General features: G+C 33.8%; 1 protein-coding gene across 1 annotated transcript in view; it reads left to right on the top strand.

Moving 5' to 3' along the window:
- Positions 1 to 22,638, top strand: part of LOC140158591 (trafficking protein particle complex subunit 9-like) — a 124,047-nt gene that overhangs the window by 43,288 nt on the left and 58,121 nt on the right. Inside the window, 2 exon segments of the mRNA XM_072181742.1 lie at positions 999 to 1,197; positions 15,251 to 15,443. Coding sequence (XP_072037843.1) covers positions 999 to 1,197; positions 15,251 to 15,443 — 392 coding nt within the window.

Here is a 22,638-nt window from a genome sequence, read left to right as displayed (position 1 = left end):
CATGAATAACGACATTTCATTGGTTAATAGCCAAATAATATAATTAGTACAATATATAGCCCTATTCAGCTCTTAATCAGTACCGGCAATTAACGGGCCTGCATACTCGCGTTGTATTGTACACTGTGCTGATCGCGTGATGCGGTAGAGATGGCAATTCTGGCGCTACCTCGCGTCGCGTGCTAAGTGCGTCACGTGTTGGCAATGGCGCGCTGTATTACATGGCTTGGCGGTAGTTGCAGAAAACTGTAAAGCATACTTGGAAGAGTTTGGAGTGGGCCTATAACTTGATCATTTTATGATTGTGGTATTATTTAATTATTATTTATTTATTTATTTATTTATTTGTTTATTTGTTTGTTTGTTTGTTTGTTTGTGTTAAATTCATGTCTACTGAATGCGGCCTCGTGTGATACGACCTCAAAACAAGTGATATTTTTCGTATTGCATGAACAAACAGGGGATAACTAATAATATCACCTATGAGATTACAGGAACGTTCTCAAGTGTTTAAAAATTAATTTTCTAATATTAATATTAACATATGAAGGCATAATGTAGTGATTGCTGGAGACATCCTAAAACATGTTTTGTGTGAAGTATTGTTATTTAATTGTGTGTGGTAAGAAGTTAAAATCCATTCATTTAATCTTTACTTCCACCATAATCATATTGAAAAAGATAAGTTTCATGGTGAAGGTGAACAAATATTGGACTCACAGACATACACCACCCCATACATTCATGTCACTGCCTTTTATAGGATGCAAAAGTTGAAACTTATACAACATGACAATGTGTTGTCCCAAATGGAAAAGTCCTCAGAAGGCAGGTACAGGTCCTCAGATAGCAGGTACAGGTCCTTGTAAAACTGATGTGCTTTCAATAAAAGGCTAGGTCATTTGACATAGTAAAACCACACTCAAGTATGAAATAAGAATGTATGAATATGAAAGTTTTGTTAACTATGTCAACTTATCTACTATTATATGTTACAGGATGGCAGTAAGAGTTGACAGATTCCAACCATCAAGAACCAAGCTAGAGGATATAGATCTTGATATTGACGATGTATACAAGGACCAACAGTTACGGCAACGAGTACCTGCAAAGAATACGGAGGGGGGAAATAGTATAACTATGGGTCAACTTTACTCACAACAACTGGCTACCATGGTGGACATCAGATGGAAATGCATATCCTTTGCTATTGCTTTTTTGAAAGGAAAAAAGTTTTTCATTTTGTTTCTGTGGTTGCTGCTATCAGATTGTTTTGTTTTGTTTACGTCAGTGATGCAACTTGTCCTTTGTTTTCCAAAGTATTCCAGATTTATTTTTTAGTAATATGTCAGTAGAAATATTCAAGAACATAAAATCTGTAAAATACATCTTTCACTACCTGGGTCAGTTATTGTCAACAGCCCCCTCTGTATTATCAATCCTAAACCATGAACTTCCAAGCTTGTGCATATATAATCTGAGTATCTGTCATGTCACAAACATGGTAAATGAAAGTTTTAACCTTTGTTTTTGAGTAATAAGATTGAACTGAAGTGTATCAAACTGCAAATAAGCCACAGTTTGTTGTTTTCAAAGCAGTGTATAGCATCAGCAGTAGCTTTTTTTTTGTACTACTGATATGGTGAACTTTTGTTGTATTGTAAGCCTACCAAATTTTGCACTTTCAGACGTTCCTTTTTTTGGCCTCTGGGTCCACTTTAATAATCCATGTTATTTGTTTTCTTAGATTAATTACCATATTGGAACTAATAATTAGAATCCTGTGTCCATATGGACTTTATTAACTTTCATTATGTGTTTATAAAGACCTTGTTAATGCAGCTGTAGTATTATACCGGTTTAATGATCAAATAAACTAGCAGGAAAATGGTGTAGATTTCGAGTTTCAAAGAGTTTGGCTTCCATTTAACTAGGTTAATTATCCTGTATGGCATCTTACTTTTCATCCTATGTACAATCTCCACTCCTCTCAATATTCATTACACAATTTCATATTTACCATTTCATTTAGGGTACTAATTAGGTTGAATATCTGCTTGATTTCTTTGGATTGTTTTGCTTGTGGTATAGTATTTGAAGCTAGTCAAAAGTGCTTTGACACAATTAACAGTGCAACATTGCCCCATGTTGTTTCCATCTGCTATTATTATGATACCAACAACAGGTGTGATGAGTTTATATGACAGCAGCTGACTAAGATAATAAGAAGTTAAACAACACAGAATCACCTTGAAATATATTGGATCATACTCCACAACTTGAGTTCAACTTCTCAGCCATGATTTTCAATGTAGAAAAACAAAAATTTTTTTACTTGAGGCCAAATTGTAAAATTCAACTAGATTTTATAAATTCCAATATTTCAACTGGAATTTATAATAAAACTGGCAAAAATGTCCAGCCGCCGACATCAAATCCTTAGTGTTTCAGCTGCTTCTGTTGTGTTTTGTTGATTTTTATTTCAGTGTTGTTCAGGTATATTTGCACAGAAATCTCAGAAAAATGTTTTCAAATTGATTTTTATGTATTTTCAGTATTATTTGCTATGATAATTTTTTTCATATCTGTAAGTGGATTGAACAACTGAGATGGCAGTGTAATATTGCAGAGAGTGTGTGTGGATTTGTAACGGAGAGATCTATCTCGGTATCTCATCTCCCTGGGCTAGGCTGTGAGGCCATTGCACAGGCCTGCCATTCCATAGACACACTTATTTGAAAGTAGGTCCTTAATTGGGTCAAGCGGTCACACCTTTGGCACCCCTCTGAATCAGTTTTCTTGAACTTTGATATTGCATTATATTACAAAATCAGAAGCATTGATTTTTATATTGGTTGTGACATTTTAGCTGCAACAGGTTTTAGCTTTCAACATTGGAAGGAGGTCTGTTCATATCAAAGTTGAGGCATAATGGTAATCCGACAGTGTGTGTGCCCTAGATCCAGTACCAATCTTTCTTTGGTCCTAGGTATACCAAGGTTTCAGATGGACATTTTATTTTTGAAAAGACCATACATGCCAGTGACGTACAAGACATAAAAAATAATTTGCATAGCCCCTTTTCGAAAACTAGTGCATTGCACATATGTACTTGCTCAATTCGCATTTTGTGCAAATTTTATTACAAATTTGAATGGGGTTCTTTTTTGTGGACCTCTTCAATTTACATGTAAAGTCTATGGAGATGAAGATTAGATAAGGCTGGAAAGGGCGATATAGCCTCATTTAGAACAAAAGAACCATATACAATTGTGTCACAAAATTTACATCAAGTGCTACTTGAACAAGTACATAATGTAATTAAATACTTCTGGAGAAGAGACTATAGCTAAAACAAAAAAAAATGTCCTATACCTTTGTGGTTATGAAACAAAGGTGGTATCTCACAGTGCAAGACACATATTTTGTGTGTTACCTACCAGATTGCCCCCCCCCCACCCTCCATGACCAAACACAGCTAGTAGTGGTTAATGCGAGTGGGAAGATTATTGGGAAACAGAGATTGGTGTCATTGCATGAAATTTGAATTTGCTATGTTGCAAGTAGCATGGCCCCATATAGCGCAATTAGAAAGCTAGCTTCAGACCTGCTAACTGCCCCTCATTTTGAGGGACTATCCCTCATTTGGGGTTTTCCAAAGTGAAAAAGAGGGACAGTCCTGTTTTCTGAAAATTTCAGTGATGGGAAATTTAAATGTAATAAGAACAGCAGAAAATGATGCAAATTTCACTTTAAAATTTTGCTCTAGCATTCTCTTTTGTCTATTGTGATAAATTTAGACCTGCAAAACCTTCCATGAATTCTGAAAGTATTACACACCTCAAGTCTTTGAATTTGTCAGTACCTGGATTGTGTACATGTACAAGGTTTTGGCCTCAATGTCCCTCTTTCTAAGTACAAGTACATGTAGCATATATGCAAAGGAGTCTAATAGCCAACTTCAGCCAATACTAGAGTCTGTCATGTGCAGCCAAATAGGTTGTTTTTATGAGTATACACCAGGTTGCTGGTCAAATTTTATGGTGTAGATTAAGGGTTAAATTTGACTTACGTTATAGGGTTTGATCTGTGATCGTGGTCAGCGTGATAGCTAAAGCTAAGGGTAAGACTTTACAATAACTGACGTTACCTCATAAGATCAGGATAATGGGAAGATTTAGGGTCAGGATTTTAGGTTAGTTTTAGTGTTAGGATAGTATTAGTTTTAGTGTTAGGATAGTATTAGTTTTAGTGTTAGGATAGTATTAGTTTTAGTGTTAGGATTATATGTTAAAGTGAGAATTAGGGTCAGGGTTCAGTGGTGGGACCACTGGAACTTTTTTCTGTAACAATAATTTCTAAAGATACTAGTTTTTTGCAAACCTTTTTTCTTCAAGATGCTAAATGACCCTAAAAATTCACTGGAAGCTCGAACAAATATGCCAATATATGTCAAACTCGTCCACTTCGGCAAAAAAACAATTGCATATGAGTGAAAGATGACCCCAGGTCAGGGAATCCCCATCTATATTATAGCCAATATCAGTGAATCTCAGAAATCATCTTGGCTAGCAGCTATTACTCCAGGGAACAGTGCATAGTGATCCCCAATGAAGCAAAGAGACAGGAAATTTGCATAGTATTACCATATGTTCAATTATATAATAGCCTCTATTTATTAAAATTTTTTAAATAAGTAAAGAATAGAATAGTGCAAAAAAGACACAAATCTGGCTCCACATCTATGATAAGCACCCTTGTAGTGTGCAATAATAACCAATTCTTTTTGTCACACTTTCATATTGTCTAAGTGTGTATATTGACTCGCCATAATGTGCTCTCAAGCAGCTGTTCTCATACTAAGGCTAGTATTTTTTTCTAGTTTTGGCATTTGTTTTTGGTACCAGTAAAATAACAATTTTATAATGAAAAATATGATGGATTCTGCAAACTGTCAATCCCCTTTAGCACCAATTTAATTAAAAAAATTAGCACAAATTTAATTAAATTTTTTTGAATAATATTACTGTATGCATATGAGTAATTGCAATTTGTAAAATGTGTACATCATTTTGTGTACGTAATCCGTCCCGCATGCCTGCCTGACTGACTAATAACAATATATCAATTTGTGATTTATATTTGAAGGTAATTTTATCTCTTGTTTGTTTATCTATCAAAGATAAAATATCTTTCCCCAAATTGTTACATCATTTAACCACTACATTTTCAAAGTAATTTGTATTAGCATTTTAATTACTCAAAAGTAGATCCAAGTGATTTGAGCCTGAAATATAAACCATATTTACTTTGCTGATATTTATATGCTTGTTCACAAGGAAACTAAGACTGATCATATTTGCTAGTCATTTTGCCTGATGATAACCATGTTGGTATATGAAGTAATTGAAAGACATTCTTTGTTTCTGGTTGAGTTGTTCAGTTTGCTATAATAAGAGCAAACACACTCTAGGTATGAAAGTGACGCATGCCGCCTTTCGGTGGTAAGAAATCAAATTCAGCATAGATTTTAAAGGTAGTTGTATTTTAAAAGTACAAACTTAAATTTCTACTGAAGGAGTTTGAATGTTTTGCTATACATTTGAGCATTGTTCATCACTTTAATAAATAAAGATTTTCATTTGCAGCACAGATTATGTTCAATGCAATATGTATTTCGTCAATCGTTGTCAATGAAAAAGTTTGTTGAACTTGTTATCTGTGATTTTGCATCCCCATACTGGATGAATAATTAAGACATCAATCAAGGTTGTACTGAGAAATTGTTTTCAATGTAGGCATGTAGGATCCAATTAAAGTTAACCTTTCATGGCGTTTTAGTTTTCTCATTAAATTATTGCAATGTCAATCACATTGTGGCATTGATTTTTGTCTTTTTTATTCCTGTTTTTCAATTAAGATTTTAAGTGTTGGCATTCACTAATAAATGGACCACTTTTCAAGTTCAATCGATTTGACAAGTGCTGAAATTAAATTGAGAACACCCACAGGTAGTAAATGGTTAAAATTTACTTGAGATGCATCAGATGCGATGTCGAAAAAATAAGCGGAATTCTTAAGGGTGTGCCTCTAAATTTGTTTCTTGTACTACATGTATTTTAAATATTAATATTGAGTTTTTTTCTAAAGATCAATAATTGACAAAAATAAATTGATGACAAGATGCAGATGTATTAATTTACAAGTGTGATATAATGAGTTTCTTGCCAAGTCAATGGAAATTGAATTTGGAAATAAGATACATGTGTGGTTGGGAAGTTCATCTTTTTAGGTATTTGAATAGGCTGAAAGTTGGGTTGTAGGTATTGTTCAAAGGAAAAAGGGTCTCATTATTGGTAAATGGAGATTTCATATAAAAGCACAGATTTTTACATGTAATGGAAAGTTGAGACCTTTCTATTTGCACCTAACTAATGTATTTCAGGTAAAATTATTTTTCTCATTAAAATTTAAATTTTTGTAATCATACACCAACTGGAATTTTAGAAGTTAGTCGTTATGATCCACTCAATGTCTTTCGAAGTCCTATGTTATGTTAGAGTGTCTATTATTATAAATGGTGTATGCATGATTTAGCATGCAACCGCTTAATTTGATTGATTCTTGGAACTTGCCTGTTTCTAATATAGCGTATATATAATAGATACATGCGCCCATAGTGGATAGTTAGTCTCATTGTCACGCAACATGGCAATTGGCAACACTCTTGTTTAGAAAGTTGGGGCACATGACTTTTTGAATATGTTTCAATGCTATTGTGATGGCAAAATTTTTCAGCATTGTTATTTTTTCTGTAGGCATCAAATTTGATATAAAATTATATAAATTTTTATATTGAAGAGTATCTTTATTTTTTGGCATGCAACATATTATGCTCATTTGAAGTGATAGCACAGGTTTGGGATACCCTTGACTTGATAGGGTGTTTGGGTTTTTATGTTATTTACCCAAAATAAACATGAACAAATTACCAAAACAAAATAATTTTTGTAGTCATGAATATTCAATAAAATATTAATATCATTTTATTGATATGAGCAGTTGTTTGGCAGCTGCATGAACAAGTAATGGCTACATGCCAGGTATTATGTCTAATTGTAATGAAACAAGAAAATGTATGACCATCCTGTCAATCAAACTCCTCGTGGCCTGTGATTGGTAGGTATCACGTAACTAGGGAAGGCACCCCCTTAGTTACAATGATACTAACCAATAACCGGGTGTGCTGGAGTTTGATTGACAGGATGGTCAGACACAGAATTGTTTTTCATTTCCACCTTTTATTATAACACCTTTTCGGAATAGAATTTTCAACTTAGCAACACCAAGGTGTCCCTTTTCAATGCACATATATAACTAAATACTGTCAAACTAATTTAAAATTATCATCAAAACCTTCTGGCTAAGATTATGATGATTATGACTAAATATATAATATATTTTACATGTTTACTGTCAGTAAATATTTAATTTTTTTGGCTTTTATTTGATCGTTTTAAATAAGCACCCCCAGAAAATGAGTGACTTGAATGCCTGAGGTGCTGACTACATGTAGATCAAATACATTAGGCATCTAGACAGGCAGATGTTGCATGTAAATTTGAGTAGTCCAGTAGTCTGGCACACAAAATCAGTGCTAAAGATTTCACACCACCAAATAGAATTATATGGTTGTGCACCCTTAATTTCAATTCTCAGAAAAACCCATGGACAGCTAAATTAAGCATTAAAATGAGCAGAAATTTGCATAATTTTTGCACAATTGGATTGTTCATGATTAGTAATGTTAAATACTGCAAGTGTACCACAGATGGGAGAGCTTGAATCATTTTTAATGATTTTTAGCAGCCTTTTCATTACAGAAACACTGGCATGATTTTGCATGTAAATTAGGTGATTCCCAGACATTGTAGACTTGGAGGGCCAGTCGCAAAAAATAATGACGGTCAACCTATATTTTTCCCAGCCAGAGGGATCAGGCAATGGCTGATTTCAACCATCATAGCTGTCACTTAAAATTGAGTCGCTCTTGTGAAGAAAAAAATAAATTTTCTTAAGGCAAATTTAGCACATATCTCTATGAGACTCTGATTTGGTGGTGTGATCCTGAAGGACAGTCTCTATATCTGTATTGAGGATGAGTTTATGAGACTGCTAAGAGATTGTTTTGCCAAAAATATCTTTATTGCTATTTTTGTTATTTTTTATTTATAACAAGCAATAGGTCACCGATTTTCAAGGAACAAGTTGTCAATGTGACTGTTAGTGTTATCTCCTTAATTTGCACATAGACCAGAATGATAGAATGATTATTTTAATTAAAACCTATAGCAGGATGAATAGTAGCTTTGGCAGTTTGTTGCTAGATTCTAAAGAAATAATTAACCAGGAAAACTGATAAAACAACTCATTGCATTCAAGTTAAACATTATTATATTTTGGTCAAAAATATCAGCTCATGCAGTGATGAAGCAGGCTCTAAAATATATATTTTCTGTAGCAAGCTCTTAAATATGATCTAAAATTCTAACACAAGATGTGAAAGAAAAGTGTCCCTTTTCATGGGATGCAACTTGATGTACACCAGGCACAAAAAGAAACTCGTCAGTTATATTCATCCTTGCTGTTCAATAACTTGATTATTTTGGATTATTCTGAAATATACATTTTGTTAATTGGACTTTTCTTTCTCATTTGACACCCTGTTCGTGTACATTGGGCAAGAATTGACCAAGATATGCGCCTCCAAACTCTCAAACCCCAAAATGAAAAGTTGCAATTTTAACGATTCAATTGTGCCTGTTACACTGTGTACTTTATTGATTGGCCCGTGGTGCTTGTGTGCAATACAACGATGCGTTCCCATTGAAAATCGTTGAAAATGCAACTTTTGATTTTGGGGTTTGAGACTTTGAGGCGCATATCTTGGTCAATTCTTGTTCGCTTTTTCACGAACAGGGTGTCAAATAAGAAAGCAAAGTCTAATTAACAAAATGTGTATTTCAGAATAATCCAAACTTATCAAGTTTTTGAACAGCAAGGATGAATATAACTGACAAGTTTCTTTTTGTGCCTGGTGTATATTAATATTAAGCTAGTTACCACTTGACATTTCTTAATGTTGCCTGATTTGTGTATTTAGAAGTTTAAAACTCAACATTGATTATGTACTTTGTTGTCATTCTAGACTGCTAGACTAATACTTCTTTTGAATACACATAATGCCAGTAAATATTGGTATTCATAAAGTGCATCAAAATAAGTGTGCTAATGTACGAAATGCAGTGTTTTTATGAGCATGATTTCTGTCGTTATGTACATACTTGAAATATGCATATAGGTTATGATTTATGCTTTTCTCTTACATAAAGGATATTGAATACCGTCACACTCACAAACTGACGTCATTTAAATTCCCAGGGTGAAAGCAAGCAAATACTTCCAAGGAGAGAGAACAGGAAAATGGCATTTGAACAAAATCAATGAATTATAAATTGATATAATTTTGTCAAATTACTTGTTCCATAACAAGCACACATGCAACGTTTCCCACACCATTGTTACGTATGTGGCTGGCTCATCTTGTACACACAATGCCAAATTTGTAGTGATGTAAACCAGTGGAACTCTTCTATAATTGATATATATAACAAGATGCAGTGTTCAAATGAGATATTCCAATTAATAGTCATACGCCCTTGTGGAAGACATGATCTTAATCTCTTATACCAGGAGTGTAGATTTCAAGTGGAGGCAGCCACTTGGGTGCCTCCATTTGAAATCTGCCCCCCCCGGTATGAGAGATTAAGGTCATATCTTCCATAGGGGGTGTATGGATTTCAACTGGAATAGCCCAGATTTCACCTACTTTTCTGTTGTTCATTGCCATCATAATTGTGCAGTTTATTGATTTATCATTCTGTTGTTGAGTTATAGATTCCTGTACTTGCTTGTATGCCCTTTGTTTATTAATTTTGCATTCAAGGTTATATGTCTTTAATACAGGTCACCTGTTTTTGATTAGAATTTACTTGAATTGGAGAAGAACAGGGGCTGCCTTTTGAGGGGAGCTAGAGCAATTGCTCTCTACTGCTCTCCTTAAATCTGATATAGGAGAGTGATTTAGCTCTAGTTGATAATTCTCTCCTTACATTCTATTGTAAATGCTCTAAACAGCTCTCCTTGAAGGCTCCAGAAGAGCTATTTAATGCTCTCCTGCAAATTCCAAAAGATGTTTAGGTATTAGAAGCAAACTGGTCATGTCTATATACTACATACTATATACTATATGAAGTAATTCCATCGTACTTCTGTAGTAAATTATTTATAAAACACCTTTTCTGATTAATTTTCAAAGATACTACTACTTATTCTAGTCATAACTTGATTTTTACAACTTTAATCTGTACAATTTTTTTCTCTCTTTTAAAATCCAGGTGCATTTTGTGTAAACAATAAAATTTGCAGCAGCAAGTATATAGCTCAGTGTGATCCAAATAGTCTTACGTCAGACATTTGAAATTTTTATGATCATAAAGTTGCTGTAACATAAAGATGTTGATTAGTGTTGTGGTGTAAACTAGTATGTGGCGTTGCAAAGTTAGGCAAAACATGCATTGTTTGCTTGTCCTAAATTTATTCTTTTACAAATTTGCCATTGTGAATTATAACAAAGACTATTTTTAAATAATTTCTTCACACCTTTATGCTGGTATAAAATACATGTATGATAAATTTAAGTGATCCTAATTCCCACATTAGTTTTTTTAGTTAATTTATATAGCTTTTTATCAACTGACCCTATACCCAAAAAAGGTGGAGGATGAATAATCAATTTGTTTTTCATGTCATTATATATGGCTTTTTTAAAAATCAAATCTTATGTTTTCAGGTGTTTTAGTAAAATAATATGAGAAACATTAGGTAATTGCATGATTGGCAATTACCAGTGAATGAATACTGTCCAGTTCAAATGTCACAGCATTAATCATTGGGCCATATCTTCACATAAATTATTGCGACCTTAATTTATGGAGGCAAATTATTTTATGATCACAATGCCCTTTGTATATCTGACCTATATATAATTTTATTTTCAATTAACTTTGTTTATAATCTGAGAAGTTCATAAATTTTGCCAGTGTTGAAAATTGTTTGGATAGATCCGATGTGCTGTAAAGATGGTGATGACGTAAGAGGTTTGAGGCTGTGATAGGGATAGGCAGGATATATATGGTTGCTATTTTTGCAGCAGTTTTACAGACCTATCCTCAAAATGTTACTACATTGTATATATTTCAACCAATTTCATTATTTTATGTTGTGCGCTTAGTATATCAGAACTTTGTGTCATGCGTGTTTTATCAATTTCACCTTTATTTTATCCATGATGGATATTCGTGATTGGCATACCGAGGTGATGACTGCCACTTAGGTTGTAAAAATTGTTGTATGTGTTTGTACTTTCAAAGGTGATCAATATGCCAGTGAGATTGTAAAAATCATTATATGTGTGTGTACTTTTATAAAAGGGTGATTGACCATGTAAAACAGGTGTGTACAAGTTTTATTCTCAATTACTGCATAGATATTAGATGAGAAGCTGTCATAAAATGAAAAAAAAAAACGCTTTTAACAATTTCAGAATCTGGAAAATGGCAAGGCCGGCTACACTAAATTACACAACAAAATGAAAGAAATTTTTTTAAATAGCAATAACATTGTAAATTAGATGAGTGTCAAGTTATATTTCAAGTTGCTAGAACTTACATTAATCACACCTAAACAGAAACATTGCAATTTGCAGGCAGCAGCTTAATCAGCGCCAATATTGCAATATTGAAACAAACAACTATACAAACATCCAATCCAACCACACCCTACGAAGGCAATGAGGATAAAGTACCTTGCCCAAGGACACAAAAGTGGGGTTCGAACTCGCAACCTATGGATTATGAGTCGGGCGCCTTATCCACTAGGCCACACATGCTCCCTGTAATTTATTCAGAATGGTGAGGCAACAGGACACTAACACTACCAAGTACTGAAGGAAAGAATGCAAATTTGGATTGCCAGTGACTGATCCTTTAATTTGGTTGTTGTGTATTTTGTCGTTTTCTTACAAAGTTGTGCAATCTAGTGGTCCCTAGGTTGTGATTTACAGCGGTGGATATTCTTGATAGATTGACACACATAAATCAAGCCTGTGGGAGTGACAGTTTTATTGGCTAATCCTCTGATTGAGCTAGTACTAAAATTATATGCGTTAATTCAAGGTTCAAAAAATTCAGTTTGTGGGGTCAAGAAAGTTGAAATGATATGCCTTATACTTTAATTAAACATTCTGAAAAGTTCAAAATATTCATGTTTCAAAATATTCTCATATTTCAAATTAGTTTTGATGAATTGCCACAAATTAAAGCAGGCTGTGCCAAAACAAAATTGCGGACCAAAAAGGTAATAAAACAAATATCGTGTGTAGAGCACAGGGTTTTTCTAAAAAATCCAACACATGCAACAGCAAATGAAGAAATCACAGATTTCTGATTGATCGTTTCTAAGAGAAACTTGTCGATATATATATATATATGCAGGAATATGTTTCATAATCTATTCATTTGTAAAACCTAATTACTGTGTGGGTATTATGAGAAAGGCAAGAAGTACAGTATTGGAATCCTTATAGAAATACTTCAAAGTGTAGAGTGTTAAAATAGAGTAATGATGAATTGCCATAGTTGTCTTTCTAGAGATCTGGGCGTGGGCCAAGTTTTGTCATGTAATCAGGTCTTTGTACTATGCCATGATAGGTGATTGACATTAGATGTTTAAATAGACATGATACTTAAAGGTTAGTGACTAGATTAACAGCCTCATCCTCACTTATTTGAAATTTTGGCATCAGAAAATTAACATTTTCCCCATAACTCCAGTACATTTCTTTCAAAAAGTAGTAGCCTCAACCCCATAGTATACCATCCCATACTGTTTCATGAACCTTTGTGATGTACTTTTTCCCCAAAACTGTGGGTCACGACCCTTTTGGGGGTTGTGGCCTCTTCCAAAAGTGGTAGCGGGACATGGCGTAAAAAAAATACATTTCTGTGCATTAAGATGCAGGGTACCAATCTATTGGTCAAGTAACCCCATTTTGACCAATTTTAGCATTAAAAGACCCAATTTAGCATTTTCTGGATTTTCTTGGGATGATGTTAATTTGTCCACTCCCAGTAAAAGTCATTCTTGGAACTGATCAGCGGGATGACTTGGAAATTTTGCCTGGTATGCTGCTGATAAGTTTTGCTAAGTAACATCATTAATTTTGTATTATGCTGTGGGTTACAATATTTTTCTTACGAAATTTGGGTCACGGAAACGAAAATTTGGGAAGCCTTGCTTTAATATCATGATTGTGTTATCGTGTGCTACATCCTAGTTCCACCTGCTGACACACACTGTCAGCTATAATGGCCTCATTCGTGAGTGGCATTTATATCTGCCATTCAACAATTATATCTTAAAATGTTTCTTTAGTTTGTAGAGTATGAGGATTTGTATTAACACATTCAAATGTCATTCAATGAATAGACAAACACAAGAGGATTAAAGAACGGAGTCATTAGAGATGAGCATATTGGGCTGTTCCAGTTGAATTCCATACACCCTCTATTTGAGACATGACCTTAATCTTTTACATAGGGAGTGTGATTTTCAAATGAGGTTACCTGAATGGTGACTCCATTTGGAATCTACACCCCCTTTGTGGGAGATTAAGGTCATGTGTTCCATAGGCAGGTGTAAGGGTTTTAATCGGAATAGCCTATTTGAGCTGCATATTTACAATGAGTTGAAATGTATCCCGTTGTCACACACAGTTGTGTTGTGGCTGGATGGATTCAATTCAAAGGTGTGTATCATTCAATAGAAGTATAATAGCTCTAGGACAACCAATCTTACCTGGTATGGTGTACAATACACCCATGGTGTACACCAACACAGGTCAGGTTACCAATTGCATTGGGTATTATTTAATTACATGATGCACTCCCACGAAATGGTGCCAAATCACAGTTGGAAGACTCGCCATCTAATTGTTGATAAAATTGTCAGCTCATAGTATTCAATCAGTGGGATAATGTAAAGTAAATGATTTATAGCGATGAAATAGGAGTAAGGTAAAGGCATATCATTGGGGAAATGAGAGAAAATGATTGATAAAGGCAAATTATATTATCAGAGCTAGGGATGGTTAGGATTGGAGTGGATTCTGTTAGATGAAGTGATATTTTTAATGTCTCTATTTCAAATTGAGTTATTCAATGCAATATTATCTTGAATCGGGTAGTGGGTGATGGTAGTTGGTATTTTTTTTATTGCTTTTATTTTGTGTAAGATAGTAAAGGTTAACGTTACAGAACAAGTTGCTTGGATTATTTACATCTGTACTGCATGCTTTATAAACTGTTATGGTTTTCTGTTAGTGTGGGTGACGTTATTGTAGTTGAGTTGTGCCTTCAATTGTGTAAGATTGACTTTACAAGTATGGTAGTGAGTTAACCCACAGATGCTGTGTGGTATGACAGATGTGAACTGCAAAGAATTTTTTAAAGTTAGACTGAATCATGCACTCCCACAGTTGGTGTATTTACTATTTAGATTTGATATCAAAAGTTTTGATTCATTTTATAAGAGCAAATCTGTTTGCTTTCTTAAGGCAAAAGTATGAAGTGGGCAATTTAGCAAGTAGAAGCCTGGACTAATACATAGTTCTGAAGACATTTACACACATTTATTTACATAATGAAAGGGAAAATTTCAGTAGCAAGTAGAACAGGAGATTTCATTTACTTTATGTTGCCAGTATAATAACTGTAGTTACAAAGCAATGTTTTCATGATCTTATTTAAACTTGTAAAATCGAGGATTAAGAACCAGAAAGCCGTAACTCACAAAGGAAGGCTTTCTGGCCCTCAACCTTCAAAATCATTTCTTTTGTGATTAAAGAGTTTAACTTCAACATTACACTATTTTTCGCTCACCTGGAACGTTTTCACTAGTTCGACTAGTGTCTTCAACAGATGGTATTGCTGTGATGATATCTTGTCTACCACTTGTGAATATCCACTCCTACATTTCTTTTGTGTTTCAAACTTTTGTGAAACTCTGTAACTTTGTAACCGTAAAAGATTATTCTTTAAAAAAAAAGTAATTTTCCTTAACTACCATGCACTTGGTAACAGGTACATCAGGAACAGCCTCCGTGGAAGCACTCTCCCTTACACCTTGTATGCTGGATCATATTCAAATTTGTCCTATCCAATGGGAGGTCAGCTTGAATGGCAGTCTGACCAATCAGGATGAAGCTATGTCTCTTGCCTTAAACCAACCACTGCAGCTGTCGGTATCCATCATTAATAAAATGGGTAAGAATGAATGAAATAAATATAATGTGACATGATCTAACTTGGAGTCCAAAGAAGCCATTAAATTATTATCAGCGATGTTTTGTGAAAAATTCATGCTTGATTTGTACCTGGAACAAGTGACTGCAATGTTCTGCAGTTTTATGCTTTTGAAGGTCATTTAATGGCTTTTGTGAAATTATGTGTATTCTTATTTCATAAATGTCATCTTTGAGCTTCTAGATTAGATTTTGTCACATATGTGACCCATCACATCGAAACACGGCAGTTGTCGTCAAAAATGAACTTGTAGGTTATTTTACCAAGCTAGAGGATTGCTTATAAGCTTTAAAAAAACACCTCTTCCATCAATGTCGCATGTAGATGGGTCACATATGGTATGCACAATAAATAACGTAACAGTTTTTTTTAATATAAACTTACTGCCAAAGTGAGGTAGAGGTAATTGCACAAGCGATATGTAATGAAAGTAACTTCAGAAAGTAGGTTAAAATTGCTGTCAAAAGTGGGTTTTCTTTCTTTAAACCACCCTGTATGTGTATGTAAGTGTTTTCAGAGAGTGTGCAGTTATTATTGTAGTTGTGATAGTGTATTCTTTTGGATGTATGTTTGGATGTATGTATGTGGATATTATGTCTGTACAATTTTGGTTAGGTTTTCCAGCTCTTAAGGTGGTACTACACCCCTGATAAATTTTATGACTAATTTTGCATTTTTCTCAAAAAATAACTCCACACTGGTAACAAAAGTTATTTATATTAAAGGGGCAAGGAATCATATTATTTCACTGAAATTTCAGTGGTTCAAGAGGAAGTGGTTCATTATATATTTTAATAAATAAGTAACATTCTAGTGGTACTTTTTTTTTTATCATAAATAATATACCGCTTGTCTGGATTCACTGCAATTCCAGTGTAGTAACTAGATTCCTTGCTCCTATAATATACATAACTTTTGGTACCAGTGTGTTATTATTTTTTGAGAAAAATGCAAAAATAGTCACAAATTTATCAAGGGGTGTAGTAGCACCTTAATCTCGCCAATGTTGACTTTCTCTTAATAACATGTCTGGTGACTGCTAGAAATACACTTAAGTCACTGCCTGGAGGAAACAAAACATAACAGGTGTATTATTCTATTCTTAAGAATAACCTTGAATAATGCAAAATGTTGTAATCAAGCAAGATGGATTGCATGTCAAACTTTTAATTTCAAATAACAGTCAAACAACTGTACAGTTTATTTTGTTCTCTATTGTTTACAGAGGACTATAGGTATTTCATACCTCAGAAACAAACTAATTAAATTGTGAGAGTGTAGAGATTTATATGAGTTGGTAGTAGACATCAAAGAAACATTTAAAACTAGTCAACAACACTCACGTTATTGTCCGAATAATATCAGAGTAACCCTACTCCGTCATCAGCGGTGTGATACTGGTGAATGACTGATGTGTGCCCTTTACTTCATATGGACAATGTCCTTTTTTGTCCTTTGGGAAGTGTTTCTATAAGTAAAGTGCCATAGATTAAATGTTGATGTTGTTTTCAGCAAAATGATATGTTATTACAATGTAGAAAAAGCCAAAATTTGATATAACTCCTCCAATTCATTTGTGTGATTGTATCCCACTTGTTGCCCCAAAGTTATTAAGAAAAGGGAAATTTAATCTTGTACCAAGGTTACTGAGATTGAACGTTTTCATTACTGAAAGGAAAAGGTGTTTTTTTCTCTTTTGTGATGAAAAAAGTTCAATGCAGATGTATCTAAAATGTCTTGTGTATGTAACAAATGAGGAACAAATGAAATATCTCACGAGTTGGCAAATTGAGATATTGATAACAACAATCTCTTCTATTCATCCACACTATATCAATGCCAAAGACACAGTTCTCTAATTGCAATGTGTTTGTACAGTCATAGAATGACATTTGCATGTAGTGGGTACTCTGCAACTTGATGTCATATTTTGAGCTATTGGAGGTTATTGAATAATGCTGAACACCTTTTCTATATTTGGTAAATCCCGAAAGCCTTTGGAAATTGAACCGTACATATATACGTCATGTTGATGCCCACATGTTTACTGCACAGTAACAATGCTCTCTAATGATGTCCACATTGGCATGATGTATTTAAAGAATAAAGGTATTGTTGTTGTTTTTTGCGCAGAATCAATCGGTCCCATTATTGCTGCAATAGCACGTATGTGTATAGTGCTGATGCACACACACAGAACTGTGTTATATCATTTTATATAACATAGCTAAGAAGGATAAATTACAAAGGCTTTTGGGATTACGGTTTCCAAAAAGATGACTTGTATATGAGACCATTTTGGCTCATTATGAATATTGCATGATGTGTGTAGTATGTTATTCATCAGCTGCCTTCCTTGAAACAGTGACAGTTTGTAGAACCAGTCTTGTATTGATTATTCATTGAATGTGAAGTTCTGTTGGGTGGTTACAGAAATTCTTTGCACCTATCCTAAAGACGACATGGGAATCATTATAGAAATGGGAATCCCATGTCCTCTGTAATTTCCTCAATAGCCCATTAATATTCAACAACCTGCAGATCTCTGTTAGATAGCAATGACAAAAGGAGAAAAAGACAGATTCATATCTGATTGCATTTTGAAATATACACTTGGGTGTGTGTCAAAAGAATGAAACAAATGTAAACTTTCTGTATGATTAAATTGAGATGGAACAAAATATTATTAGAGTAAATGATTGAACATTCCCAGTTGTGAAATAGTTGAAAACCATGGATTTCATCTGATTCTATCAGTTTGAGTATTATCAGTTCCAGTATTCGATTTGAAAATGATGTGTGAAATGACAGTGCAGTAAGCATATTTTGTGTATCACATTGTTGCATAATATAAACCAGGAGTATCTCACAAAATGTACTTGGAAAAGTAGACCTTCCCACGCATAAAGTTACAAGTGTGGAATAATTTTACTTGAGCTTATGCAGCCTGTAAAAAATGGGATTCAGACAAAATCCAATTTCATGAACAGCAAACCTGTTTCCAGCCTGTCAGCTTTCTTCTTCGTTAGACTTCATAACCAAGTATGCATGGGTTTTAAGGATTTTAGAGAGTGTAGATGGTTACTAAATAAGTTAATATAATCATAATAACTCAATTTTTCAAAATTGTCTCTGTTTTTAGCTTGATTGGATCATATCATGTCACATATGAAAAGTTAAGTACAAGGACTTGTAACACTTGACATACATAAAATGTATCAGATTAATCATACATATTAAACTGTGTGAATCTTTAGCAAAGATCCAAATGAGACAGTATCCAATGTTGAGCTCCTTTCCGGCACCCTGGTGTGTTAATCGCATTTGATCCTGCTCAAGGGCCCTCTCAACTCTTCTTCTTTTATCCATTGAATTATTGATTGAGCGGAACTGAGATGGGGTTTAGGAAGTTACCCTGCCTGAACCCAATTGGGATTTCACCATGCAAGAGTTTTATATCTTTTTGACAGTGAGGATTATTTTGACAATGCTGAATTGTCTTCATGGAAAGTAGCACATTTCTACCATGGCAATTATGAAATACAAATGTCTCATCAAAAGGTATTTTTGAAGTGGAAACTGCTATTGTATGCTAACGATGTTCTCCGCCAACTACATATTAATGTTTTTAATGTAATGAGTAGGGTCCTAGAAATTTTATGCAGATTTTTTTTGTCTCAAAAACTTTGAATTTTGAAACATCTAGTAAATGAAAGGATGTTCTTTAAAGAACATTCAGCGATTGTCTAGTTCTATTTCTGAGCAGAGTGTGCCTTTGGCATCTTTTAACATTTTACTCTTTTTCTATATTGACAAAATCCTTGAAAATATCAAGGGTCTTTTAACTGACATGCATCATTGTTACATGGTTCAATATCTTCTCAGCATACTATAAACTTGCATATCTAATGTGTGTTTCTATGGGAGATAGCAAATTTCCAGTACCCAGTAATTCATCTTTGATGACAATGAACAGTAGAGAGCTATTGAAGAGAGTAGTATATCATTGGATACATAATGTGTTAAACTGATGTTAATGCTGTCTACTGAAGATAGCAAAACATCATTGGATACAGAATAATATGATTAGTTGATGTAATGCTATCTACTGAAGATAGCAATATATCATTGAATACAGAATGTTGTCAACTGATGTAATGCTATCTACTGAAGATAACAATATATCTTTGGATACATACTGTATTAAATTGATATAATGCTACCTATTGAAGACAGCAATTTATCATTGAATACAGATTGTTGTCAACAGATGTAATGCTATCTACTGAAGATAGCAATATATCATTGAATACATACTGTGGTCAACTGATGTAATGCTATCTACTGAAGATAGCAATATATCACTGGATACATACTGTGGTCAACTAATGTAATGCTATCTAATGAAGATAGCAATATATTATTGGATACATACTGTGGTCAACTGATGTAATGCTATCTACTGAAGATAGCAATATATCATTGGATACATACTGTGCTCAACTGATGTAATGCTATCTACTGAAGATAGCAATATATCACTGGGTACATAATGTGGTCAACTAATGTAATGCTATCTAATGAAGATAGCAATATATTATTGGATACATACAGTGGTCAACTGATGTAATGCTATCTATTGAAGATATCAATGTATCATTGGATACATACTGTGCTCAACTGATGTAATGCTATCTAATGAAGATAGCAATGTATCATTGGATGCATACTGTGGTCAACTGATGTAATGCTATCCACTGAAGATAGCAATATATCATTGGATACATACTGTGCTCAACTGATGTAATGCTATCTATTGAAGATAGCAATATATCACTGGATACATAATGTGGTCAACTAATGTAATGCTATCTAATGAAGATAGCAATATATTATTGGATACATACAGTGGTCAACTGATGTAATGCTATCTATTGAAGATAGCAATGTATCATTGGATACATACTGTGCTCAACTGATGTAATGCTATCTACTGAAGATAGCAATGTATCATTGGATACATGCTGTGCTCAACTGATGTAATGCTATCTAATGAAGATAGCAATGTATCATTGGATGCATACTGTGGTCATCTGATGTAATGCTATCTACTGAAGATAGCAATATATCATTGGATACATACTGTGCCCAGCGTCCGCGTAAATTGTTCGAACACGTAACACGTCACATAACACGGTCATTGTAGAGCGTACTTTTAGCTATGTCATGAGACGCGGTCATTATACTTTTTCAATGACCTGCATTTGCGTTCGCGTATTTAAAAGTTATTATCTGTGATTGGATCGCACTTGCTGCGTATATTAATGAGGTTATGAATAGCAAGATATCTCATTTAGTATATACTGTATGTATTCCAAGTAAAACAGCATCATTTAAAGGAAACCTTGATTTTCCTAGAAATATTGTACTCATTAATTTTGATCAAAACAAAAAGCAATTAATCTAATTTAGTATATACCGTATGAATTCCAAGTAAAACAGCATCATCTAAAGGAAACCTTATGATTCTCCTAGAAATATTGTACTCATTAAATTTGATCAAGACAAAAGGTACTAATAGTAAAATATTCTGAATACTAGTGATTGTCAATCTCATTTAATATATATGTATTCAAGTAAAACAGCATTGTCTGAAGGAAACCTTTGTTTTATGATTAAGCGCTTTTCCAAAGGTATGAACAATGACATCAATTAGAAAATTTACTGAGAAATTCGCAACCTTGGATGTGACAGCATTTCAAGGTTATGGCCAAATTGATCAAAATAGGGATTTTTTTTCAATTGCACAATAAGGGAATCAAATCAACTCTAAGAGCAACTGATGTTATTTCACTCCAGAAAATTGATTTCAATTCTATTCAAATTCAATTCCTTCTACACCTGGGGCCTTCCTATCCAATTCCAATTCAATCCACCTCAATTCAGTTTGATTCCAATTCAATTTTAACAATTTCGAAACCATTTCATTAAGAAATGAAAATAGCAATACATCATTGGATACATAATCTTGTCAACTGATGTAATGCTATCTAATGAAGATAGCAATATATCATTGGATACATACTGTGCTCAACTAATGTAATGCTATCTAATGAAGATAGCAATATATCATTGGATACATACTGTGGTCAACTGATGTAATGCTATCTACTGAAGATAGCAATATATCATTGAATACATACTGTGGTCAACTGATGTAATGCTATCTACTGAAGATAGCAATGTATCATTGATGCATACTGTGGTCAACTGATGTAATGCTATCTATTGAAGATAGCAATATATCATTGAATACATACTGTGGTCAAATGATGTAATGCTATCTACTGAAGATGGCAATATATCCTTGGATGCATACTGTGGTCAACTGATGTAATGCTATCTACTGAAGATGGCAATATATCCTTGGATGCATACTGTGGTCAACTGATGTAATGCTATCTACTGAAGATGGCAATATATCCTTGGATGCATACTGTGGTCAACTGATGTAATGCTATCTACTGAAGATAGCAATGTATCATTGGATACATACTATGGTCAACTGATAATATATCATTGGATACATACTGTGGTCAACTGAAGATAGCAATCTATCATTGGATGCATACTGTGCTCAACTGATGTAATGCTATCTACTGAAGATAGCAATATATTATTGGATACATACTATGGTCAACTGATGTAATGCTATCTACTGAAGATAGCAATATATCATTGGATACATACTGTGGTCAACTGATGTAATGCTATCTACTGAAGATAGCAACATACTGTGCTCAACTGAAGATAGCAATATATCATTGGATGCATACTGTGCTCAACTGATGTAATGCTATCTACTGAAGATATCATTAAACAATATATATCATTGAATGCACTATATTGAAGATGATTCTAAGGTGTCCCCTATTTATGCATGTATTACCGGGAAAAAAATCACTGATTTCAAGTCTTATCACATGAGGTGGAGTGTGATATGACCTCAAACCAGAAACCAGTGATATTGCATTAACAAATTAGAGGGTAATAAATTTATTATTCAGTAGACATGAAGTAAAAATAAGCAAATAAATAAAAAAGTCCAATGACATGCACAAAAACACATTAGTCTCTGTGTTAATACACAACTTAA

This window comes from Amphiura filiformis, chromosome 8 (assembly GCF_039555335.1).
Source record: "Amphiura filiformis chromosome 8, Afil_fr2py, whole genome shotgun sequence".
In the NCBI taxonomy this organism is placed as follows: Eukaryota; Metazoa; Echinodermata; class Ophiuroidea; order Amphilepidida; family Amphiuridae; genus Amphiura; species Amphiura filiformis.
This window is presented reverse-complemented; position numbering and strand designations above follow the sequence as displayed.